The sequence below is a fragment of the Mesoplodon mirus genome (assembly GCF_964341445.2).
Source record: "Mesoplodon mirus genome assembly, chromosome: 7".
Classification (NCBI taxonomy): Eukaryota; Metazoa; Chordata; class Mammalia; order Artiodactyla; family Ziphiidae; genus Mesoplodon; species Mesoplodon mirus.
Window position 1 is genome coordinate 96,008,537 of NC_138983.1, and position 26,444 is coordinate 96,034,980.

General features: G+C 48.1%; 1 protein-coding gene across 1 annotated transcript in view; it reads left to right on the forward strand.

Annotated features, from left to right (window-relative positions):
* Positions 1–26,444, forward strand: part of LOC309808893 (forkhead-associated domain-containing protein 1-like) — a gene marked incomplete at both ends in the record, with an annotated part of 407,547 nt that overhangs the window by 58,939 nt on the left and 322,164 nt on the right. Inside the window, 9 exons of the mRNA XM_082629465.1 lie at positions 23–146; positions 3,810–3,940; positions 6,210–6,299; positions 7,327–7,431; positions 11,173–11,280; positions 14,029–14,112; positions 15,147–15,299; positions 16,152–16,347; positions 21,979–21,995. Coding sequence (XP_082485591.1) covers positions 23–146; positions 3,810–3,940; positions 6,210–6,299; positions 7,327–7,431; positions 11,173–11,280; positions 14,029–14,112; positions 15,147–15,299; positions 16,152–16,347; positions 21,979–21,995 — 1,008 coding nt within the window. The remainder of the gene's footprint in view (positions 1–22; positions 147–3,809; positions 3,941–6,209; positions 6,300–7,326; positions 7,432–11,172; positions 11,281–14,028; positions 14,113–15,146; positions 15,300–16,151; positions 16,348–21,978; positions 21,996–26,444) is intronic.

The window sequence follows — 26,444 nt, forward strand, 5'->3', positions numbered from 1 at the left end:
TGTGTGTTGCCTCCTTCCACAGATCAGTGCCCTACAGCAAGGCTACAACCAGGTGCTGAGCCAGACCCTGTCTGAGAGAAACTTAGAAATCACCTCCCTGAAGCACGAGGCCGAGAACTTAAGGAGGGACGCCGCAATCACGTCAGGTGAGGCCCTTCTGCATTCAGGCCCCAGAGCTTCTGCCCTCCCCCTGCAGACATCACCAGTCAACCAGCACACCTGTGCCCGTGACCTGGGTGCAGCCTCAGGGATCACCCGTGTCGGTGCATTAGAGTTCTCCCTCAGTGGAGGTTTCTTGCCACCCAGTTCCGAGGGCAGGGCCTGGTAAATATTTGAGAGAATGGTATCTCTTGGCTACAAGGTCTCCTGAGCACTGGCCCCACCAGGGAGAACACAGGTCGCCTTGTGGCTTGGGTGGTTCCACAAAGCAGCCTGAGTGCAAACTAGAGCGTGGACAAAATGGGGTCACTCCTTTAAGGCACCCATGGTCTCACCCATTTCAGCCGAGTGCACTTGGGCCCAAGGGAAACCATTTTCTAATTTGATCAGAGGTGGTTCCCTGATAAAGGGCTTGGGTTGGGAGAGGGGCAGCCAACGCACAGCTGTGGCTGAGCTTTGATTCCCTGGATTCCTTCATTGCTTCCACATGTTTCTTGAGCTCCTACTAGGTGTCAGGCCCCGTTCCAGGCTCCGGGGAGGGAGAGCCAAAAAAGACAGTCAGATTCCTGTACTCACAGATTTGGGAGGGGGTGACAGACAATAAAAGTAAAGGGATGAATAAACAAGCCCACTTCAGAGAGCAGTGCTGCTGTGGAGAAAATAAACTGTGTGTCGTGGTGGCCAGCGCTTCAAGGGGGGAGGCCAAGGGGGACCAGCTTAGTGGGTGTGCAACCATGGAACTCAGGTGGGACTTGAACCCGTGGGCTGGGACTCGAACCCACTCAGAACCCACTATCTTTTAATCGAGATCATGCATCTGGTCTCGGGACTTAATAAAGCTCAGGTTCTTTATGTCTCATGCAGAAAGAATTCAGTGAGAGACAAAGTAAGAAGTGGATTTCTTTAGAGAGAAACACACTCCACAGACAGAGTGTGGGCCATTTCAGAAGGCTAGAGACCCCCAAATATGGGGCAGTTAGTTTTTATGGGCTGGGTAATTTTATAGGCTAAAGAGTGGGAGGATTGGGACAACTCTAATATTTTGGGGAAGGGGCGGGGATTTCCAGGAATTGGGCCAACACCCACTTTTTTTTTTTTTTTTCCTGTACGCGGGCCTCTCACAGTTGTGGCCTCTCCCATTGCGGAGCACAGGCTCCGGACGTGCAGGCTCAGCAGCCATGGCTCACGGGCCCAGCCGCTACGCAGCATGTGGGATCTTCCCGGACCGGGGCACGAACCCGTGTCCCCTGCATCGGCAGGCGGACTCTCAACCACCGCGCCACCAGGGAAGCCCCACCACCCACTTTTTGACCTTTATGGTCAGCCTCGGAACAGTCCTGGTGCTGATGGGTGTGTCATTTCGCTCATGTGTTACAATGAGCCTGTAATGGGGCTCCAGTTCCCCTGGAAGTTGAATCTTACGCCCCCTTGGACCTAGCCGATTCTAACCAGTTCATGTTGTATCCTCCACCGCTATGTCCTTCTTTTAGAGAGGACCTGTTTCAGGTGGGCAAGGACAAGCCAAGGGCAAGCGAGCCTGCGTGGAGTGAACAGGGGATTGTGGGGCTGGGCAGGGTCGGGGGGGTCTGGGTTTTTATTCCAAGGGTGTTGGGAATCCAGTGGAGGTTTTTAAGCAGAAACTGACATGTCTAGAGACCTGAAGAGGATGGGGCCACTCACAGACGAGGGGAGAGAGAGAAGCAGGTGACAGGGAGGAGGCAGTGAGCCTCGGAGGGGCACATCACTCTGAAAGCAGCCAGCGCGTAGCAGGAAACATGCCCACAGCTGTAGAAGCCAGGCATAGCATTGAGTCGCACGTGAATCCCCATCTCTGTATGAATCTGTGCTTTTCTTCTGCCTCACTCTGCAACTTAATCACACCCACACCCACCCCCTGCTGCCCCCAGGTCTCTGCTTATGCTCCTCCCTCACTTGGGATGTCCTCAGATGTTTTCTGAGCACCTCCCGCAGGCTAGGTGCTGTTCTGGGCACCAGGAATGGAAGGATGAACTCGCTGGTCCTCACCTTCCTCCCGTATGTCGGCCAGTGAAACCTCATCCAAGCATCAAGCCTGTCTCAGATCCCACCTTCTCCGATCAGGGAGTCGGACAGGCCTGGGTTGGGATAACGCTTGAGATGGGCTGGACCCACTCAAAGTGTGGCAAGCCCCAGAGGGACTTCCAAGTAACTGAACTCTGTCCTGGAGGCAAAGCTCATTTTTAAAATGAAATTCTGGAGCATTTTGTGCTTTATTTCATAGACATTCTTGATTGATACCTACCACTAAAACTGGGCCTGATGTTCTTTCAAGAAAAGAACCGTAGGAGATAACCCAATACCACTGCATTTATGCACCCTTCTTCCCACTTTTATTCAAAATGATACTACAATGCAAGAGGGAAGAGATATGGGGAGATATGTATATGCATAACTGATTCACTTGGTTATAAAGTAGAAACTAAAACACCATTGTAAAGCAATTATACTCCAATAAAGATGTTAAAAAAATGATACTACAGTAATGGAGGAGTTATCTATTGCTGCATAACAAGTTACCCCAAAATGTAATGGATAAAACCCCAACCAATATTTATTATCTCCTCCAGTTTCTGTAGTTCAGGATTTGAGCGGGGGGTGACTTAGTTCTCATGAGTTGCAGTCAAGATGTCGGCTGGAGCATCAGTCATGTCATCTAAAGCCTCGGGGGGAGCCGGAGGATCCCCCTTCAGAATGGCTGCTCATGTGGCTATTGGCTGGAGGCCTTAGTCCCTCAGCACACATGCTTCTCTCTAGGGCTGCTTGAGTGTCGTCACGACACAGCAGTTGGCTTCCCCCAGAGTGAGTGATTGGAGAGAGAGCAAAGAGGAGGCCACAGTCTCTTTTATGACCCAGCCTGAGAGGAAACAGTCCGTCATTTCCACAGTATCATATTGGTGACCCATGGCAGCCCTATTCACGGTGGGAGGGGCTACACAGGGCATGAATTCTAGGTGGTAGGGATCATTGGGGCCATTTTGGAAGCTGGCTGCCGAGAAAAATAATAGGCGCCATGTAACAAACATAATTTAGCCACTTTGTGTTCTTGGGGCATACTGTCTCATTTGACCCTTACAATAACTCTGTGTGGGACAGACAGTGGGAGGTGAAATAGCTTGTCCAAGACCACGAAGCTAATAAGTGGTAGAGAGGGGTCCAAACTCAGAGGACTGAGAAACCAACCACCCACCCCATCAATAGTGTCCAGCAGTGCCCTCTGCCACACGCCCGTCTCCTGGCCTCTGGAGAAGAATTCCTGGACCTTCCCTGTGCTGGGCCTTTGTTCCCCAGGCCCATGGTGTGGCCTCTCCTCCCAGCTTTGCCTGGCCTGTGCCCACAAGAGGCCCCCAAAGGCTTCTCCTCTCGCTGGTGCTGACTGCCCCTCATTCTCACTGAAGCCTCAAACCCTGTTCCATGGACTTCGCTCTCATTCCCATTCCTGCTCTGGGACCCTTGGAAAAAGCCTCCCCAATTGTAGGCGGGCAGCGGTGGTGGCCTGGGCTTGGAAGGTCTTTTCCGAACATTGGCTGACAGCCATGGTGTTGCCAATAATCCTTCCTGCCTCTTTGACCTCCATGAGTCTTTTGTTTTGGTTTGGTTTGGTTCTTTTACAGAGATGGTGTCATCTTTGCAAAGAGACGCGTTAGTAAAGGATGGTCAAGTTCAACAATTACAACAGGAGGTGAATCAACTGAAAAGTGAGAACAAAGAAAAGGATCACCAGCTTGAAGCCCTCAGCTCCAGAGTGAGTGTCGGGTCATCAGCAAATTGTAGCTGCAAAAAGCAGACACAGTGGAGTCACATGACACACGGTGGTGAGATGAGGCCAGTGCCCAAGGACCCAGGGAGGGTAGCTGCTGGGCAGGTGGCCAAGTTCTCTGAAGCCTTTCAAAGGACAGCATGTATGTGGCTCAGAAGAAGCATAATAGATTTTAAAATCCAGCAAACATTTTCTAACCCCTATTATAAATGAGTTTGTTTAATCCCAGCAACAAACACACCTATGAGCATATACTGCCATTGCAAAGTTTAACATTAAACAGAATACGATCTCTCTGTGAGCAAGGATGACCACACGGCTGCATCGTGGCCCCAGCACCGCTGGTTCTCATAACTGTCTTCACAGCAGAACGTCTGAAGATCCAGATGCAAACACGCAGACGCTCATTCCTTCCTTAGACTTTAGTGTGTAGAATGTCTCTATGGAAGATGGACGTGGTAGGCAAGCAAAGAGCTTTGTACATGTAACTTTGACTATTTGCAAATCTTGCCTTCAATGCTAACTTTAGAATCCTGACTCTATAGGATAAGATTTCTCAGTATTTGCATGATGTGCCTGTTCCTGTGAGTCAAGGTAAAACCTCAAAGCTTTCATCTCAGGTGGCAACTCAGAGATTCCCAGAGGCTACCCGATAGCTAGGTCTGCATGGGGGTGGGGTGAGAACAGATCTTGAGGTTCCAAGGAAAAGGCACAGTAAGTAATAGCTGGTACGTAGTACCATACCCAGTTTGGAGCTGGTGAAAGGCACTGCACGAGCTTTGGGATCAGACAGACCAGGGTCCCATCCCAGAGCTTTCTTTTATTGTAACTTATTTGGCCTCCATTTCCCCATCTGTGAAATGGGGATGACAAAATCGTTTTCTGAGAAGTGGGAGGCTGGTTTTAGTTGTGCTCTTCTGCCTCTGCCCTAGGTTGGCTGCCTGGCCAAGCCCTCTGCATTCGTTTCTCCCAAGCAGAGTGTCTTCCCAGGCATGTGCTATAGCTGTTTAATGTGGGGTCTGTGTGTGTGTGTGTGTGTGTGTGTGTGTGTGTGTGTGTGTGTGTGTGTTGGGGACGGGAAGGGGATGCAGAGCTGGTGCTAAGTAGAAGGAATCTGCAAAGACAGCACCTGCTTGGCTCTTCTACCTCCTGAAGTGCATTTGGATGATTTATGTCCCTGTTTCCCCTTCCTCGTTGACCTCGGAATGAGGTCCCTTCTCCTCTAGACTGTGCTGGCCAATAGCAGAAGGGCTCGTCACCACCAAGGGTACTGCTCTTGTGAACATTTGATATGCCTTTTTTTTTAAATGACATACATCATGTGTGTTAATTTTAGAAAAATAAGTAGATGACATTGAGAAGAAAAAATAAAAAGAGGAGAGGAAATGCTACCTTGAGAAATCAGTGTTAATATTTTCATGTATGTTCTTCCAGTCTTATTTCTATATATTGCCTAGAAATCAATCAATCAATCATTTTATAGTGAATTTATACTATGCACATTTTTAAAAATTTTAAATACTTACTATTTTCCCGTGCTAATAAATCAACGCTCTTATCATTCGTCTTAAAAGCTACATACTTTCTCCTGGATGTACCCAGTGTTATAAAGTGGTCTGCTGTTCTAAACAACACTTGGGTTGTTTCCTCTTTTTTTTTTTTTTCTTCCACTGTTACGGACAATTCTGTGAAGAGCATCCTTGAAACTACAGATTTACTTATTTCTCCAGTCATTGTCCTTAAGGTACATTCCTAAAGTGGGAATTGCTGGGTCAAAAGAAGGCACATCCATCCTTATGCCCTTAATGCCTGTTGCCGAGCTGCCTTCGGGCAAGACAGCTCCGTTTACCCCTCCACACCAGTCGGGGCAGTTGTGTCTTTGAGACTCAACCTGCACAAAAGCCGTAAGATGGACCCGAGCTCACTGGCTCGGCCCCCTCCACCCTCACCGGTCACAGCGTGAAAACATCCCAATTCCTGCACCCTAAGTACCCAGACTCTGCACAGCTGGATTTCCCCTGCAGTGAAGTTTGCTAACTTTGAAGAGGAATTTAGACGCTCTATTCCTCAGAATTCATGAGAGGGGTGAACTGGGAAGGACTGCAGGATCCCGTGCTCCCATCACACAAATGGTCTTACCTCTCAGAATTCAGAGGTGTGATTGGCTTATACAGCAGGAAACACTCCTGGGCATGAACACAGGTACTTGGGACCCCCAGCCAAGCCCCCGTGGCCTTGTCCTTTTTCTCCACAGTGCTCAGTGCTGAAAGAAGAGTTACAGAAGGAAGATGCCCAGAAGGAGAACTGGGAAGCCCAAGAGAAAGAGTTAAAACTCTGCAAAACCGTGCGTTGAAACTTCTGACCCCTAGGTGTCCACTGAAAGCCTAGATTGTGACCTTGAGTGTTTTGGAGGGGTTCCTTGGCCCATTAGCTAGCACAAGCTCTGGGGCTTTCTGGGTGTCTGTCTGTTAATGTAGTCTCCTAATTCTTTGATTTGCTAGCCTCAAAGAGATGGGTGAAAAGACCATGGAAAACACACGCTCCCCAGATTTTCTGGGCAGTTGGCTCAAGGCCCCTCATCAGGATTCCCCTGGGGAAAGGGACGAGAGGTGGCCACCGTATGCTGCTAGAAATTCACCGTGGTCCCTACCCCTGGACTTGTGATGCCCAGACTTTCATGATCCACTGTCACAAGTTTTATCACAGCCCTGAACACTGTTATTAACACAACTCTTCTTGAAGTATTTTTGCTTAAATACATTCAATTTTACAACAATTCATAAAAACACAATAAAAAGCAAATGTATCACTGGCCTTGTATGGAAGGTGAACATAAAAATTAATACAATGAAAAGATGACCACTAAATGTAAATGTTCACCCCCTGTACTGGCCCGAACCCTCGTGCACATCACCAGGCATACATTTTCCATCCGTTGGGAAGGACGGTGCCTAGGATGGGGGGAGGAGACGTGTGTTCTTCTCTCTGTCAGGAGCACACTTCTCTGCCTCAAATGAGAAAAAAGAAAAATGTCATTGTTCTTTTCTTCCAAACTGTGCCCATTGTGTCTTCCAAACAGCCCTTATTTAGATTGAACTCAAAAATGTGCCCCAAGGAAAGAGACTCTAATGAGTGGATAGGTATCTTATACTGTTTAATCCAGGATCCATGCTGATCTTCAAAAGAAACTCAAATTTTCCCTCACCCAGCCCTTTCATTGCATCCGTTGAAAGAAAGTCCACTTTGCCTCAAAGATGTGGAATTGTCCCCCAAGGGAAGGAATGAAGCGAATCCCAGACTAGGTTTCTGCCTTAATGAACCGGATGAAATGAGTTGTGAAGTTGACTTCCCTGTTGTTGGAACTCTTTCAGCAAATCCATGACATGGAAAAAGAAATGAGGAAGCTCAGGGTGGAGCTGAAAATGAGCAGTACCGAGCAGAGCCTGATCTCTATGACGCTGCGGGAAAAGAGCAAGGTATGGCAGGGACAGGTCGGCCTGGGAACCACTCTGGGGCCAGCACTCCACCTGCATCATCTCTGTTCATCCTCACAATGACCCCATGCGGTCTATACTGGTATTAACCCCACTTTACAGTCGGGAAAACTGAGGCTCACAGAGGTGAAGGAAGTTATCCAAGTTCACTTGCATAAAGTAGTTGTGGCAGAACTTGAATCCAGGTCTGCCTGACTCCAAAGCTCCTGTGTGTAACCACTACCCTAGACTGCCTTCAAATCTTAATTGTGAAATTATCTAAGAAAGAATTGATCCATTAAATCAAGTTTGCCAATGATGTTGATCCAACTTAAATTCTCATATTGATTTTTTTTGTCTTTTTGTTCCATCATTGAGAATGTTTTTAAAAATCTCAACATGTTTGTCATTTGTGTGTTTCTTCTTTTAATATGAACGATTTTTGCTTTATATATTTTGAGGCTGTGTTACTAGGTGCATATAAATTTAGAATCCTAATACTTCCTGTAGAGCAAAACTTTAGATCATCATGAAATGTCCCTTTTCATCTCTAGTAGTGTTTCTCCCTTAACGTCTCCTTTGTCATTCAGCTTCACCACTGGCTTTCTGTTTGTTAGAGTTTTCATGCCATATCTTTTTCATACATTCTCTGTCAATTTTTGTCTTAAGGTTTGGACATATGCCTTCCAAATAGCGTATCATTTTTACAAAATCCAGTTTGACAATTTTGACTTTTAGTCCATTTATATTATGTAATTACTCATGTACTGGGGTTTAAATCTATCTTCTTGCTCAATACCAGATGTACCATCTGTGGTATGTTCCTTTTTCTCTCCTTTCTTGCCTCCTTCTGAGTGGATGGTTTTCTCTTATTCCACTTTCCCCCTCTATTAGCTTGGAAATATTTCACTTTTTTACTATTCTTTTAGTAATAGTAAGACAATAGCTTTCATCCTTGACTCACCAAAATCACACATTAATTAAGTTTTTCACTCTTCTACTATTCTCTTAGTAGTCATCCTGAAGACTATAATGTGCATTCTTTTTTTTTTTTTTTTTTGCGGTACATGGGCCTTTCACTGTTATGGCCTCTTCGGTTGCGGAGCACAGGCTCTGGACGCACAGGCTCAGCGGTCATGGCTCACAGGCCCAGCCGCTCTGCAGCATGTGGGATCCTCCTGGACCGGGACACGAACCCATGTCCCCTGCATCGGCAGGCGGACTCTCCACCACTGCACCACCAGGGAAGCCCTGCATTCTTAACTTACCAAGAGGCAATGGTAGTTGATAATTATGCCCTTCTCCTTGACAGTGCAGTGAGTTTCAAACACCTTAACTTCACTTACCCCCTCCAGATTTATAAGCCATTGCTGTCATTTTCTAAACTCCTCTTGATAGTTAATACCCCACAAGACATGATTAGTGTTTTGCTATAGTCAGTATTATATCCACACATTACCCTTACTGTTGCTTGTCTTTTCTGCATCTCTGATCACCCACCTGGGTTCATTTTTCTTGTGTCTGAAGAATACCCTTTAATGTTTTCCCTCATTGTGGCTCTGCTGATGACAAATTCTCAAATGTGCCTGTGTGTCTGTCTGGAGATGTATATTTAACCTCCATTCTTAAAACACATTTGACTGCGTATTGAATTCTACAATGGCAATTCTTTTCTTTCAGCACATTAGATACAGCATTAGATATGTCACTATTGTCTTGTGGCTCCTATTATTTCTATTTAGAAGTCATCTGTAAGCCTAACTGTTGTACCTTTGCATAATCTGTCTTTTTCTCCAGTTGCTTTTAAGATTGTCTTTTCCCTTGATTTCCAGCAGTTTTATTATGGTTTATCTAGGGGTGGATTCAGTTTTATTTACCTCGTTCAGAGTTCGTAGGGGCTTCTTGAATCCCTAGCTTGGTGTTTTGCCTTAGTTCAGGCGCTTGGGCTCTGTACCACACAGGCAGTGGGGAGCTCCTAAGGCTTCTGAACAAGTGACTGATGCAATGACATTCGTGGACAGTAATCAGGGTGAAAATGATAGTTACAATTTCTCACGTACTAGGCGTTCCCTTGAACATTTCATCTCTTCATCTTCACAACAGCGCTGTGATCTAGAAATCATCCTCTCCATTTTACAGATGAGAAAGTCAAGGCTACTAGTTACTAGTAAAGTAACTAGCCCAATGGCACAGTCGGTTTTGTCTGACTCCAGGTTCGTCTGACTTCAGTGACGCTGGCATAGCAAACAGCCACATGCTACTGTTTACACTGAAATTAATGAAAATTAACTAAAATGTTTAGTTCAGTTCCTCCGTCACACTAGCCCCATTTCGAGTGCTCGATCCCCAGATGTGGCTGGTGGCTGCCGTATTAGACAACACAACCTCGCTCAGAGTACCTGTACCGCTGCAGAAATTTCTGTTGGACAGAGCTGCCTTACAGCTGGGTAACTCTCAGAGTACCGTTAAGATTGCACTGGAAGAAACTAAACTCGAGGCGAGGAGGCCAGTTGTCACAGTCCAGCTTGCATGTTAGAGGGACTGGAGGACAGGCGTGAGACCAGCGAGTGTGAGGGAGGGAGCAGGGCGGCCGCTGAAGGTGACTCTGAGGCTTGGGGACGGGAACGGGGGCTGTTCATGCAGAACACAGATAAGGGCAGAGTCCAAGGCTGGACTTGGCTTTTGCAGCATATGAAAAAGGCTGCTGACATAGAAGTCAGAGCATGTTTAGACCTGGGAGAAAACTAAGGCCCAGAGAGCTTAGATGACTTTTCCAAGGTAACGGAGCTGGGTAGAGGCTCTTCCACTGGACCACACTACTCAGAAGAAAGCTCTTAAGGGCTTTTCTGGGTCTTTTATTACATCCCTGTGATCCCCCTCTTCAGATCCGTAAAAACACAGCCTGTGAATTTGTTTCAGCACAAAAACTTTCCATTTATTTATGAGAGTTTGCCTCATTTCCTGTTAGTGCCAGGGCCCAGGGCTCAGCAGGTGCATCCAAGAATTGAGCAGCTGTGAGGCCTACACTGGCCAGCCAAGGGTAGCGTGGAGCACGCCCAAGCTTACCGTGCGTTGACTGTTACCCAAGCAAGGGGGGAAAAGTAGGCAAGCTTCTCCACTTTAAATGCCTTCCTTGGCAGGCTGCAGTTCTTAATAGACATTGCTTTGGCAAGCCTCCAGAGAGGTTACCACCAGTGAGTGTGCTCAAAGTGGTGACGACAAACAGTTATGATAATAAACCCAATCATAACATTTCCAAGTACCCATCACGAGTTATTAGAACGAGACTGTACGGCGGACAGTCCCGTCCACCTTTCATAGGTTACAACAGTACTTAACACTCTCACAGAGCCCTTAAGCACTATTCCACACATTGAATCCCCACAATAACTCTATGCAGTGATACTAGTATCATCATCCCCATTTGACAGATGAGGACACTGAGTCACGGAGCAGTGAAATAACTTTCCGAGTGTCTTACGGCTTGTTAGGGACCGAGCTGGGATGGGAGTGTGCGGTAGAACATAGTTGAGCCCCGGGTGCAGAGCTCGGCCCTTTCCCGTAGGGGGCAACTCCCTGTGAGTTTGCCTCCACCCTGTGCATGCCTGTGACCCCTGCTGCTGGGCTGCAGCTGTCCCTACCCCTCAGGGACTCCCCCACTGCCATTAGCCCCCCCAGAAGAGTTTCCCCAGAGGGCATGATGATCACATTAGCAGCAAGCCCACGCTTTCATCATCCTTTCAGGTTGAAGAGAAGCTTCGGGAGGATTCCAGAAGGAAATTGCTTCAGCTGAAAGAAATGAGGAACAGAGAAAACCTCATTAAAGCCAATTTGGAAAGGGCAGTAGGTCAGGTAGGCGTGCTGCAGAGCCCCTTCACGGGCCCGTGCTCTCCAGGGAATCCCGCACCCAAGCGGCCGGCAGGGATGAATGAGGAGGAAGACGGCCTGGCTTAGTTCACCCGCTTATCTCAGGGGCAGGGCTTTGTGCGGCTTCCGCGTCCCCGTGGATTTCACTAAAGAGGCTTTTCCTTCTGGGAAGCTGCCCACTCCAGTGTTTGCTGTTGCCTGAGACCCTAACCAAGCAGCCAGTCCCAGCTCAAGGCCCACCCCAGTGAACCAGCTGTGCGGTTCCCTCTTGGGAAGGGTTTGAGCTCTTGACTCCGGTGGTGTTTCTAGCACTTTCTCCTTCACATTTTTTGTCCTGACATTTAGAGCGATCTTTCTTCCTCTGGGCCCCCAAACAGATGCTACAGTCAGTGTCCCCAGGGAAATGCTACATTTCTGTTTGTTGGTTTGTTTGTTTGTTTGTTTTGTTTGGCCGAACTGCGTGGCTTGCAGGATTTTAGTTCCCCGACCAGGGATGGAACCCGTGCCCCCTGCAGTGGCTGCATGGAATCTTAACCACTGGAGCGCCAGGGAAGTCCTGCCACTTTTCTTAATAAAGTAAAACCCAGAATACCACAGCTTATGCCAGTTGGAGGTGGGCAGGGTGGGGAGAGGGCCATTTCCCAGGCCTCTGACCCAAGATGGCCCAGTGGCCCTTCCTCTGACACGTGGCACAGACATGAGGGCCAGAACATGCAAACGAGCCTTCACCAAAGGCTAAGGGAGAGCAAACGAGAACCCAAGACGGGGCACTGGCCCTCCAGAACACAGCCCACCGAGGGCAGCCCATCTTGGACCCCCTCCACGAGGCATCCTCTCCTGGCAGCCACGGCTCCAGGGGGACCAAGAACGTTTTGCATGTATGTGTTTGTGCTTTTCTTTTTCTGGGAGAGTGAGTCCACCTCATCACTCATTGGATGCTCAGAAGGATCTGTAAACCACCAAAAAAGGTTAAGAACCACAATCCTCAAAGGAGCCCTCCGTCCCACCCAGCCCAGTTCCCAAAGCCCTTGCGTTTGGTAGCATCCAAGCCTGAACCATCAGTGTGACCGGAATTTGTCCCACGCGCTAAACTTCAGAGGCACCCACAAGTTAAATGACGATGCTGACCCTCAGGCAGGTTTGAAAGCCTCTTCAACCAACTTCCACACCATCATCCCTGGTGTCCTTTCTCCTGCAGGTTGCCGACCCCTTAGCAAGGCAGAGAGCCCGCCAGCCTGGGCCTCCCTCCGTGCACCTGGGCTACCCCTCACCTTGCTGGCACTCTGCACCCACGGCGCACACCCGCCTTGAGGGCATGATCTGCGCCACTTGCCGAGCGCCTGGTCATGGCTCTGGCCAGGGGTCATCCAGGAAGACCCTCAGAGACACTGAGATTCCTCCAGGTCTAGACTCGAGAGAGAAAGGACGAACGAGGCTTCTCTGCGCTGCCTGGGCCTTCCTGCTTCACCCCCTTGTCTCCACAGCCCGCTCCTGGCCTGAGGTCCTGCCCTTCCCCAGGCCAGTGACCACAGGACTCAGCCCATCGTCCAGCAGGACCTGTCCCTCCCCACCCCCACCCCCCACCAAGCAGTCCTGTAGGGCGCCTCTGGTGATAATGCGGGCCATTGCCCACAGGGCCCTCTCTACATAACCTCTTCCTCGGGCGAGCTAGGACCCTCCCTTGGCCATGAAACCAGCAGACGACCCAGAGTCCCTCCAATCACCCGGCTGGCTTCTGGCAGGATGACTGCAGAGGTGTCCTTAGAAGAGTCACAATTCCTCTACTTGGCTTCCCAGAGCTCCCTGGTGTGCAGCAGACTCCTGTGTCTTAGGACCTGTTGACGTTCTCATTGATTCCGTGGCCCTTGTGGTCTTTCAGTGCTCTGTTTTAGAGCCTTTCATGACCACATTTTGCCAGTGAGCCAAAAACCCAGGCCAAGGGCCATCACGTTGGGAAATTTCCAGAGAAACTTGGGCTTCTTTGCCGTTCAAGTCTCATGAGCCTGGGGCATCTTGAACTCGTCATTCTAGAAGCCCTGACTTAATTTAACTGCGTTGTTTCATCATCCGTAATATGAAGACACCAGCATCAGGGAGGCACTCAGTAAAAACTGGCTGAACTGAAGGAGAGGACTTTGAACATCTGACTTGACAGGTGTTTCTGTTCTAAGCATTCGATGAACGTTTATTGAGTGCCTGCTGTGTGCCAGGCGCTGCACCAGGCTCCGGGGACCTGGAGAGGAGTACAGGAGACGTCGTCTTCAGGACACAAGGTCTAAGGCACAAAACGGCAGCAGGCAGCTCCTCCTTCTCTCCCCAGGCGCCCTTGCTGATGACACGAGTTACCCGGGCTGACAGCCTCAATGTTTATCTCACAGCCTGGTGCCAACGTAGCAATTACGGAAGAGCGCTCCTGGCCCTGGACTTCCCACTGGATAATTGGCAGCAAGTGGCTCTTCCGAGAGCCCGAGACGTGTGTGTGCTGACCGTGTGCGTCGGCTAGGTTAGGCGGGCACACCTGAAAAGTCATTAAAACCTGCTGTCCCCCTCTCTTGTGTGGGCACTGCCCCTTCCGGTGAGAGGTGAAGGTGTTAATTACCCATAATGACCACTGAAGGCGTGCAGAGCCTTCTCACCGATTTCTCCCAGACCCAGCGACGGAGGCGCCTCCCCCAGCCGTGCCGCTGCAGCTGCGCCCCTCACCTCATCCCCTTCCCTTTCTTTGTGCTGCAGCTGGAGCTTTTCAGAGGTCAGGTCCTCAAGGCCACCTGCGGACGCGTGAAACCGTTCCAGGACAAACCCGTCTCCAGTCAGCAGGCTCGTCTCTCTTCCCCACTTTCTCCTTCAAGGACCCGGGGCTCCAGACACTGGGAGCATATGTTCCTGTTTTTTGTTGGTGGCACATAATTTTCACACTGTTGCTACACCATAAAGATTTGTTTTGATTTTCTGGGATTTCCTGGCTTTTCAAGTAAAAGCCAGTTAAACTCCCTTGCAGTGTTTCTGTGAAAATCAAATTAAACCACCCAGGACTGTGTCTGGTCGGCAGACCCGCACGGTGAACCTCCGTTAGCCCCGCGAGGAAAGGGGCGGCCTCAGCATGGACGGTGCGTCCTCGCTCGCTCGTTCCTCCTGAAGTGGCAGATGGCAGTGAAGGTGGGCCTCTGGCTGTAACGATGCCTTATTATCCTTCCGTTTATCCTCTCCAATCCTGGGTGTCAGCGCGCGGGTCACAAGATCATACCACGGGCTTCTCTCGGACGACCTCCTTTTTAGGAGCCCACAGCATCAGGCTCAGCGTGATGAATCCCTCCCAGAATGCAGAAGAATCTAGAACACACTCGTGGCCACATGACAGGCCTTTGGCTCTTAAAAAACCATCTCTGATCCTGTGAAACATGCCCCGGTGACAGAGCCAATATCCACCCTCCAGAGCCATCCCCAAAACACGCCAGGACCTCCCTCCTCTGAGCTTAAGCTGAAGCCCTCCAGGTCCCCTCCCCCCAGAGCCACCCTGCATTTTAATTAATTTATTTATTTATTTTTGCTGGGTTGGGTCTTCGTTTCTGTGCGAGGGCTTTCTCCAGTTGCGGCGAGCAGGGGCCACCCTTCATCGCGGTGCGCGGGCCTCTCACTATCGCGGCCTCTCTTGTTGCGGAGCTCAGGCTCCAGACGCGCAGGCTCAGTAGTTGTGGCTCACAGGCCCAGTTGCTCCGCGGCATGTGGGATCTTCCCAGACCAGGGCTTGAACCCGCATCCCCTGCATCAGCAGGCAGACTCCCAACCACCGCGCCACCAGGGAAGCCCCACCCTGCATTTTAAATCTTTTTTTTTTTTCTTTTTCTCACCAGTTACTAGAGAAGAGCAGCAGGGTCACAGAGGACAATATCAACGTTTGGCAGAAAAAGCAGACCCTGCAGAAGGAGACCCAGCTCAGCAGCTGCAAAGAGGAGGAAATCACCCAGAACATCAAGAAGCTGAAGACATCCTTAGACAGTTGCCAGGTGCCCCCTTCTCCATTCCTCAAATGTCCCCTGTGTCTCATTTTTGTGCTCCTTGTTCAGGAAATTGTCCAGCTCTGCTTTTAGTCCACCTTTTCTCTTGTTGGAGAAATCTGTTTGAGATCAGAATACAAAGGACCTCCAGAAATGCCTCCCAGGTGAACTTGGTGTGGCCAAGGAGAAGCTGCCCGACACACTCCAAGTACTGCCTTTGGGAGGCCCCAGACCCCGGGGGAAAAAAAACAGCCCCGTGTTATTTCCAGAGAAACCAAAGAAACATTCTGCTCTTTTTTTGCAGTTTTCTTTTCTGTCCCAGCAGTGGAAGGCTGCTCTTACCCTTATTGGACCAGAGGGTCTGGCAGAGCCCCCACTTCATGGCCCCCATGCAGGGATCCAGGTTATCACATCAGGCAGCTGCTTCTGCTTTCTCTGGAAATATGCAGCTGCTATCTGGGGAGTCTGGGCAAATGTTGGCTTGTCAGCACTCTTTCAAATCAGGAAACCGCACTTTATGACCAGCTTGTGTGTTGATATCAGCAGGAATTCTGTAACCAAATTTGCTTCCCCTTTCAGCCAAATCGTCCTTGGCAATTTGGCTTTGGAATTGCCTATACCTAAACAAAGGGTCTCTTTGACCATCCAGAGTCCCAATTAGAGTGCACGTGAAATAAAAGCTGCCTCCTTCCTTCTGCCCCCCAAAAAAGGGAAGTAGAACTGGGCCGTCACAGGGCGGCCAACATACGGTCCTGCCTGCTTCACGGGCCCGTCAAGAACACTGCTCTGTGCGGGTCACAACCATCAGGTGGTATTTCTGGCGATGGTGCCCGGGCTCCTCACGACCTCATCTCTTTCCAGGCGTGCATGACAATGTCTTGCTCTAGCAATGACCTGAAGAAGGAGGTCGACCTCCTGCAGCACCTGCAGGTGAGCCCACCTGTCTCAGGGCTCCAGAAGGTGGTGCTGGACATCTTGCGCCTGTCACTGTCCTGGCTGGAGGAAACGGAGCATCTCCTCCACGAGGTGGGGATCCAGTTCTGCAGCTCCGACAAAGGTGATTGAAACTCTTTTCTCACATAGTTACATGACTGAAATATTGCGTTGAATCTGATCACGATGGGACATCTGTTGAGGGAGGCTTCTTAGGTATGTGGCCAAGTGTTCCCTTCTCCAGACTTCACTTTGCTTCACCACTTGAGAAGCAGTGTTCCTGGAAAAAAGTACACAAGTGAGATGTGATTACTGGAGAAAAATGAGACGTGACAGAGTCAAAAGGAAAAATCGAAATTATGCTAAATCTTCTCTCTCAGAAGTAACCATATATATACATATATAGAGTAGAGACGTTTTTTAGAGCAGTTTTATGTTCATGGCAAAATTGAGAGGATGATACAGAGATTTCCCAGGTACCCCCTGTCCCCACTCATACACAGCCTCCCCCATTTATCAGCATCAGCACCAGAGAGGTACAGTTGTCAGGACTGATGAACCTACATTGACACATCCTAATCACCCAAAGTCCATGGTTTATATTAGGGTTCACTCTTTTTCATTTTAATTTTATTGGAGTGTAGTTGATTTACAATGCTGTGTAGGGGTCACTCTTGGTATTGTACATCCTATGGGTTTGGGCTTGGACAAATGTGTGATGACATGTATCCACCATTATAATATCATACAGAATCGTTTCACTGCCCTGGCCTTTCTCGCCTTCTGAGATGGCCCACGCTCTGTGGAGTGTGTTTCTCTCTAAATAAGTCCACGTCTTACCTATCACTTTGTCTCTCACTGAATTCTTTCTGCGATGAGACATCAACAACCTGAGCTTCATTAAGTCCTGAGACCAGGAGGTCCACCAATAATGAGGCCCACCCCAGGGAGGACCCAGAGGCCCTGTAAATCACGATGCTCCACCGGGAAGATGGTCCAGTCCTGAAGGTGCCTTTGATCCCAAATCTACTGCCCTAAGCAGAAGCCAGGGAGCATGGTGGGGGATGTGGTTCAGATCAGGCCATCTCTGAGCAGATTGGTGGATTCTGTGCACAAAGCCCTGGTATTACGTCAACTCGATTTATGAGTTTCACTTCTCAGGTCACTCTGTAACTACATAGTAACAGAAAGTACGCAGAATTCATTAAAAGCCACCTGTGGAGTCCACAGAGGGGAAGTGGGGTGGGTGAAGTTACAGATCAGGGATGTGGTAATAAAGCAAAATGATGATAACCCATAAACCCAAATATCTAGAAACTGATATTCTAGAAATTGAGGAAAGTAAAGCTACAAGTTTAACAAAATAAAAAGAAGCAAAGGAGAAGCCAACTTCAAAGCCAGCCTATGCAATTCCTCCAGGGCAGCGCATGTTTGTCTGATTGAAGCCTGGCCCTGCTGTTCTTCAGTGCCTTCCTATTAGTGCCTTAAGTAATCAACATCTCCAGTAATCCCTCTGCAGTGTTCAGGAATTCAACTCGTCATGGGGAAGCCTGTGGTTTGAGGACTTATGTTTTTAAGAAAACTTCTTTTCTTTTCAAAACTGGACATTTTTATTTCAAATAAAAGAACCTATCCCCCCCCCCAAAAAAAAAGAAAAGTTTCACTGCCCTGAAAATCCTCTGTGCTCCCTCCCAGCCTCCGCGCAGCCCCTGGCAACCACCGATCTTTTTACCGTCACCATAGTTTTTGCCTTTTCCAGGATATCATGTAGTTGGAATCATACAACTTTTCAGATTAGTTTCTTTTATTTAGTAATATGCATTTTCGTTTCCTCCAAGTCTTTTCATGGCTTGATAGCTCTTTTTTTCTTTTTAAGTGCCCAATAATATTCCATTATCCATTCACCTACTGAAGGACATCCTGGTGGCTTCCAAGTTTTGGCAGTTACGAATAAAGCTGCCATAAACGTCCACGTGCAGAGTTTTGTGTGGACATGTTTTCAACTCCTTTGAGTAAATACCAAGGGCGCGGTTGCTGAATCGTGTGGTTAGAGTACATTTCGGTGTTTTTTTTAATTTTAATTCACTTTATTTTATTTATTTTTGGCTGCGTTGGGTCTTCATTGCTGCACACGGGCTTTCTCTAGTTGCCGCAAGCGGGGGCTACTCTTCCTTGTGGTGCACGGGCTTCTCATTGCAGTGGCTTCTCTTGTTGCGTTGCATGGTCTCTAGGTGCACAGGCTTCAGTAGTTGTGGCACGCGGGCTCAGTAGTTGTGGCTCACGGGCTTTAGAGCACAGGCTCAGTAGTTGTGGCACACAGGCTTAGTTGCTCCGTGGCATGTGGGATCTTCCCAGACCAGGGCTTGAACCTGTGTCCCTTGCATTGGCAGGCGGATTCTTAACCACTTCGCCACCAGGGAAGTCCGTAGAGTACGTTTAGTTTTTAAGAAAACCACAAAACTCTTTTCCAAAGTGGCTGTTTTGCGTTCCCGCCAACAATGAATGAGAGTTCCTGTTGCTTCACATCCTCGCTAGCGTTTGGTATCGTCACTACGATCATATTTTGTGTGGAACTTCCAGGGCATTTTCCCATGGAAAGAGCTGTGTGATTCTAGGCAAGTTACTTCCCCTCTCTGTGCCTGTTTCTTTACCTGTAAAATGGGGATAATAGGGAATACTCACCCCGTAGGATTTTTGTGAGGATTAAAATGCATTGATACATGTAAAGTACTTAAAATAGTACCTGGCATAAAATAGGCACTACCTATCCACGTGTATTGATTTTTTAACTTTACAAAAGAATAATATCATATTATACCCAATTTCCTTTAGTTTCATTCCTAACAGTACATCTGGAGCATCCTTCAATGTCAATACACACAGATCTACATCATCGCTGTCACTGATGGCAAGGAACCCCATTCTGAAGGATGTACCGTAATTTATTTAGCCAGTCCTCTATCATGGGCGTTTAAGTTGCTTCCAGTTTTTCACACTTAATAGATGAGGCTGACATAAATATTATTCACACATACCTGTTCATCTTATCTTTATCATCCTAGATGTGGAAGGATATGAACCACTTTCATTCAACAAAGATTTATCACAGGCCTCCTAGATACCAGGCACAGTGCAGGATGGAAATATAATGGGGTCAGAAACAGGTAGAATCCAGGTTATGGGGTATATGGATGTTGGCTGTAAAATTCCTCCCTCTTCACTGTACATTTGAAATCTTTCATAATAAAATATTGGGGAACTAACAGGCACTCTCCCTGCGCTTGTAGATCTTAGGGTCTCAGGGAGGAATAGGGTGGGGCGTTAACTGAAAAATCACTCACATGTAAAACTTTAATCATGACAGTTGCTTTGAAGAAGTGCAGGGCTCTGACCTGGTCAGGGACGGCAGGGCACCTGCAGGGTGCATAGGAGTTATTTGCCAAAGAGGGGAGGGGAGGGCATTCTGGGTGGAGGGAGCAGCGTGGTGGGATCGAAGGAAGCATGGAGAACTCAAGGGGCTTAAAGAAATGGAGGCGGAGGGCAGGGACTGGTGAAGGAGGTCCACAGGGGCTGTATCATGTTGTGGCCGGGGGCTTGCAGAGCGCTGGTAAGAAGCTCTGCTTTAACCTGAGAGCAGAAAGAAGCCCACGAAAGGTTTTAAGTAAGGAACTGATGGAACAGGCTTTCATTTGGAGACAGTCATCTTGGCCACGAGTGGAAAAGGTACAGGAAGGTGGCCAGCACAGAACCCCGGGAGAGCAGTTAGGAGGCTGTCACAAGACACGATGGTGGCCCTCACTGTGGCAATGGAGGGGACGGAGCAAGAGAGAAGATTCCAGGGGCATTTAAGAGATGAATCAACAGGCCTCAGTGATGGAGTTAGATATGGCTAGAAGGGAAGTGATGGAGAGAAAGGGGGCTACAGGTCTCCAGGTTTCTGGCTTGTGTTAAAAGTACAGATGTGGTTCCTTCACTAAAATCCAGAGTAAAGAATGCCACAGGAGGACCAGGTTTGAGAGGGAAGATGAGTGTGAGGTGCCTGTTGACATCCAAAGTGAGGTGCCAAGGACGCAGCTGTCACCCTGGATATCCAACCGTATCAGTGGTGTGGCCCTGGAACCCAGAAGAACATGTGCCACATAGCGGGTGCTTAGTCAGATGGGATGGATGGACGGGTGGATGGATGGATGGTGATTAAAGCCATACGTGTGAATGGTATCACTAGGAAGAAAGTATTGAATGAGAAGTGTGGGAAACTCCAAAATTTATCGTTGATCCTTCTTGCCAAAGCGCTCTCCAGGGAGGCTGCACAAACTTGACATTCTTGAAATAATGAATGAGAATAGAGGAGTGATTTTCAACTCCGGTGATTAAACAACCCCAGCCAGGATATGTCTAAGGTAATCCAGAAGGTGGTGCGAATTTCTTTTAAATGTGTTTAAAAAGAAAGGCAAGGCTTCCCTGGTGGCACAGTTGTTGGGAGTCTGCCTGCTAATGCAGGGGACACGGGTTCGAGCCCTGGTCTGGGAGGATCCCACATGCCGCGGAGCAGCTAGGCCCGTGAGCCACAACTACTGAGCCTGCGCGTCTGGAGCCTGTGCTCCACAACGAGAGGCCGCGATAGTGAGAGGCCCGCGCACCGCGATGAAGAGTGGCCCCTGCTTGCTGCAACTAGATGAAGCCCTCTCACAGAAACGAAGACCCAAGACAGCCAAAAAAATAAATAAATAAACAATGTGGGGTTTAAGAAAAAAAAGAGAGGCAAAATCCAGATGAACTTTTCTGTAAGTGCCTGCCCCTCACCGATAGCATAGAGAACAGGGGCGCTGCATTGCTCCCGGCAACCCAGCCCCTCCCCAACCCCTGTATTACTGTCGTTGTAATCACGGCAGAGTCTGAGTGTGCGTGAAACCAAGAGAGATGTGGCCCACAGTTCTAGCTGTTCTTCAAAATCAGAACTAAAACAAGGAAAGACCATGATGTCTATCCTAGTAATAGCGGGGCCAAGCAATGTGTGCACTGTCCCCTCCCCAGGCTTTAGGAGTCACTGAAGCCTCTGCCTCTAAATCTAGTCATACATTCCCGTAAAGAAACATGGGTTGCAAAATTAAGCCATTGGGGGCTTCCCTGGTGGCACAGTGGTTGAGAGTCCACCTGCCGATGCAGGGGACACGGGTTCGTGCCCCGGTCCGGGAAGACCCCACATGCCGTGGAGTGGCTGGGCCCGTGAGCCATGACCGCTGAGCCTGTGCATCCGGAGCCTGTGCTCCACAATGGGAGAGGCCACAACAGTGAGAGGCCCACGTACCGCAAAAAAAAAAAAAAAAAAAAAAGATGCTGGCTCAAAAACTTTTTATGTGTTAGTCCACCATGATAAGTGATTCAAGGTACTTCCCATTACTGAGGCCAGCAGGGGATCCCCAGTCACTCATCACCATACGCAAGCAGTCCTAAGAGCCTTGTGTGTTCACAGTTCCTAAGAGGAGGGTAGGAACCATGGTTTGTTTAACTCCTCCTGGGTACTTGTCACTGTGTTAGTTGTTTTACATGTACTGTGTACTTTCGTCTTCCAACAGCCCAATGAGCCAGGTACTATTGTCGTCTTTATTTTGCAAGTAAGGAAACTGAGTATCAATAACATTAAGGAACTTGCTCAAAGTCACACAGCTGGTACATGGTAGGGTCAGGACTCAAACTGAGGTCGTTGTGATCCTGGCACTTGTGCTTTTTCTGTGACCCCACACGCCCTCCGAAGATCCAGAGGGGTACCAGGTACATGCCCAGGTCCTAGAGGACAGGTTCTGTCGTTAACTTGAACAGAGACAAACCTGAGAGTTTCATTCCCTGGAGTGAAGGGTGTCTGATGCGCGCCGCGGGCCTCGCCCCAGCAAAGCCCCATTTGCATTAGAGGGAATAATTCTGAGTTCAGGCTTTGGAGACCAGCTGCTAAGGTGTGACTCTCAAGTGTGCGCTTACTCACTGTGTGAGCAGGTCTCGACTTCTGTGTGCCTCTGTTTACTTGGTTATAAAATGGGGTTAAGATCTCACCAGGTAGTTGTGAGGATTAAACGATGTGGTACCCAAATCATAGGGTCACACATAAGCCTTAGGAAACGGTAGCTGCCATCCGCATCAGCCTTGAATACTTGTTGATTGAATGTGAACTAAATGTGGATGGCAAGCAGATGGGTATGCACACAGGTAGGGCAGCTTGATTTACTCACGCCGAGGGGCCTTTACCTGTGACCCCTGCCGCATCTCTATTTGACAGCTAGTCAGATTTTCTTAGCCGTGAGCACTCAGTTCTCTTCCCAGGCCTTCTTCCTCGGCTCTTGACAATGGGCTGCATTTCCTAGCTGCCGAGTGGTAAAGCTGGGACTCCATCCAGGTCCCTCTGACCTCAAAGCCCCTGCTCTGAACCACCATACTACCTGCCTTTTAAAATATTGTCCTAAGGGATAAAACGCACGTAACGAGCTAGGTCTGTAAAATCCTGAAATAAATCCCTCAGGGAAATCCAGGTTGAGTAACTATTGTTGGATCATGTCATGAGCAGCCCAGGAGATTGGGGTCACTACTAAAGATCTGATTGGTTAAGATATCACCTAACACCTGTCAGAATGGCCGTCACCAAAAAGAACACAAATAACAACTGTTATTTGTGAGGATATGGAGAAAAGGGAACCCTTGTACACTGTTGGTGGAAATGTAAATTGGTGTGGCCACTACGGAAAACAGTTTGAAGGTTTCTCAAAACACTAAAAATAGAACTACCACATGATCCAGCAATTCCACTCCTGGGTATTTATTCCCCTAAAATGGAAAACACTAATTCAAAAAGATACATGCATCCCAATGTACATAGCAGCATTATTTACGATAGCCAAGACCTGAAAGCAACCTACATGCCCATCAATAGATGAGTGGATAAAGAAGATGCAGTAGGGAATTCCCTGGCGGTCCAGTGGATAGGAGTTGACGCTTTCACTGCTACGGCCCAGGTTCAGTCCCTGGTTGGGGAACTAAGATCCCACAAGCTGCATGGTGTGGCCCCCCCAAAAAAATAGATGTGATATATATATATATATATATATATATATATATATATATATATATACATATGCAGTGGAATACTACTCAGCCATAAAAAAGAATGCAATTTTGCCATTTGCAGCAACATGGATGGACTTGGAGGGTACTATGCTTAGTGAAATAAGTCAGACAGAGAAAGACAAATACTGTATGATATGACTTTTATGTGGAATCTAAAAAATAAAACTAGTGAATGTAAGAAAAAAAGAAATAGACTCACAGATATAGAAAACAAACTAGTGGTTACCAGTGGGGAGCGGGAAAGGGGGAGGGACAAGTTAGAGGTAGGGAAATAAGAGGAACAAACTACCGTGCTCACTTCAGCAGCACATATACTAAAATCGGAACAATACAGAGAAGATTAACATGGCCCCTGTGCAAGGATGACACGGAAATTCATGAAGCGTTCCACCCTTTTGTGACCGGAATGGGAAGGAAATTCAAAAAAGAGGGGATATATGAATACATAGAGCTGATTCACGTTGCTGTACAGTAGAAACTAACACAACATCGTAAAGCAGCTATACTCCAATTTAAAAAAAAGAGGTACAAACTACTATGTATAAAATAAATAAGCTACAATGATATATTTTACAGCACAGGGAATATAGCCAATATATTTTTTTTAATTTCACTTTTTCCTAATTTTTTTTCTTTTTTTTTTTTTTAAACCCCACATTTGTTTATTTATTTATTTTTTTGGCTGTCTTGGGTCTTTGTTTCTGTGCGAGGGCTTTCTCTATTTGTGGCAAGCGGGGACCACTCCTCATTGTGGTGCGCTGGCCTCTCACTATCGCGGCCTCTCTCGTTGCGGAGCACAGGCTCCAGACGCGCAGGCTCAGTAGTTGTGGCTCACAGGCCTAGTCGCTCCGCGGCATTTGGGATCCTCCCAGACCAGGGCCCGAACCCGTGTCCCCTGCATTAGCAGGCAGACTCTCAACCACTGCGCCACCAGGGAAGCCCATAGCCAATATTTTATAATAACTATAAATGGAATATAACCTCTAAAAATTGTGAATCACTATGTTGTACACCTGAAACATACAATATTTTACATTGACTATATCTCAATTAAAAAATAAAAAAGCTGTGACCTAAAAAAAAAAAAAATCTGATTGGTGAAGGATTACTGTGTGGTCCCACTGGAAGACAGGAAACATGTAAGGAGGACCTTAAAAGTCAGCTCCCCTCTCCTCCTGCCTGGTTTCTCAGCTTCTTTTGATAAGGGAAAGAAAGGACTTTTTACATTGATCTTTGCAAGCTCAGTTGATTGTGTCTATTTCTGCAAGATTTTGTTGCAAATAAAAGGATTCCCTGCATACATAGAAAATCGCTCTTTCTCAGATATCCAAGATACACAGTATTTTTATGTGAAAAAAAAGAAAGTTGTAATACAATATGCACAGTGTTCTCCCCTTTTTTTTCTTTTTTTTTTTTCAAATGCCAATATCCGACCACAGGAGAAATCTGGAGGAAAAGACATAAAAGTGTTGAGAGTATTATCCCAGCATGATGAGACTGCATGAGCCATGACTTTCACTCAGTCGTTCAACAACTATTTATTGCAGCCCTACTGTGTGCCGGCCACTGAGGATACAGCGGGGGGACACTTTCCACTTTATGGGTTTCTGCCCTGTTTGGATTTGTGTAACAGGCATGTGTAACTTTTGTATCCAGAACTATAATCAAGAATTGCTTCTTCTCCCAAAGAAGAAAATCCCTCTTTCCAACAGCCCAAGTCCGCATCACCCATCTCTGCCATCTCGGGATCCGCCCAGCGCCCCTCTCCTCACTCACCCTTCACATCAGCCAGCCCAGCCCTTCACTCTCCAGCCTCTAGTCTCTCTGAAAAGAGAATGAGAGACCTAGGTCTGAATTCTGATCCTACTGCTTACCAGCTCCATAGCTTAACCTTGCTGGGCGTCTGTGTCTCACCTATAAATGCAAACACATTTCCTTGCTGGGCTGTTTGTAATGATCAGAAAATATCACGTGGTAAACTTCTGGCATGGTGCCTGGCACACGGCAAGTGGTTAATACTGAATAGCTATTATTATAATATTATTATTCTCACTCTTCCAAGCTGGAAATTCTCAACAAGTGGCATTGTCAGAGGTCAAGGGCCCAGGCACGAGCCGGTTCAGCTCCCCTCCTGTCTCTCTCCACACCCACCTTTCCTCCTTTCCCTCCATCTTCCCTCACTATGTTCTCTTTCCAAATGCAGCTCTTCCCTCCCTGAGTCTCCCCTTCTCTCTCCCTCCCAGACCACCTTGTGCACAAGCTCCTGAATCACGACCTCCTTCTTTAGCGTCTACAGCCTCCCACTCCATCTTTCTCCTTCGTCATCAAACATGCACTTCAAGCTGGTGTATCTTCACTGGGACCACTTCTTCTTTAGCTCCTTTTCTACTGCTTGTACTCCTGTCCCACTAAGACCTTGAAGTGCATTACACCCTGCGTGCTCACCACCAACTTCCCACATTGTCTTTGCCTCTTTGGCAACTGACGTGGCCCCCCTGCACTGAAGCCCCAGCTTGCTCCCCCCGCCATGTTCTCTCTGGCCTACCCAACCCTCTCGGTTTGCTTTCTTGAAACCCTCTCATCTTTGATAATTACAGCTTGGGTGGGTGATGCTCCTGGCAGCCAGTAGGTGGTGGCCAGGGATGCTGCTAAACGTCCTACGGTGTCCAGGATGGCTCCCACAGCGAGGACTGTCCAGCCCAACACGTCGAGATGCTGCAGCTGAGAAATGTTGCTGGCTCCTTCGTCTCTAATACATCCCGGTTATTTTTCTGAAAAAAAAAAATCACCCTTCATTAAGCCAACTCACTGCTCCATCAGAAGCTGAAATAGCAGTGACTCAGATCCTGGAGTCACACCACTGTGATCCCAAGCCCTGGCTCAGCCATTTGCCAGCTGTGTGGCGTCCAGCAGCCACAGGTCTCAGAGCCCGACCGCCTCAGGTGTAAAAGGAGGCGATGGCGGGACAATACAGTGGGGTGATGCGTTGACTGCTTGGCAGAGGGCCGGGCACACAGGTCACACTCGTGACATTTCAGTGATGTTTAAATCAAGTTTATACTCTTTAGGCTACTGTTCTAGGCTGGCCACAAACTGAGCTCAGCTTTC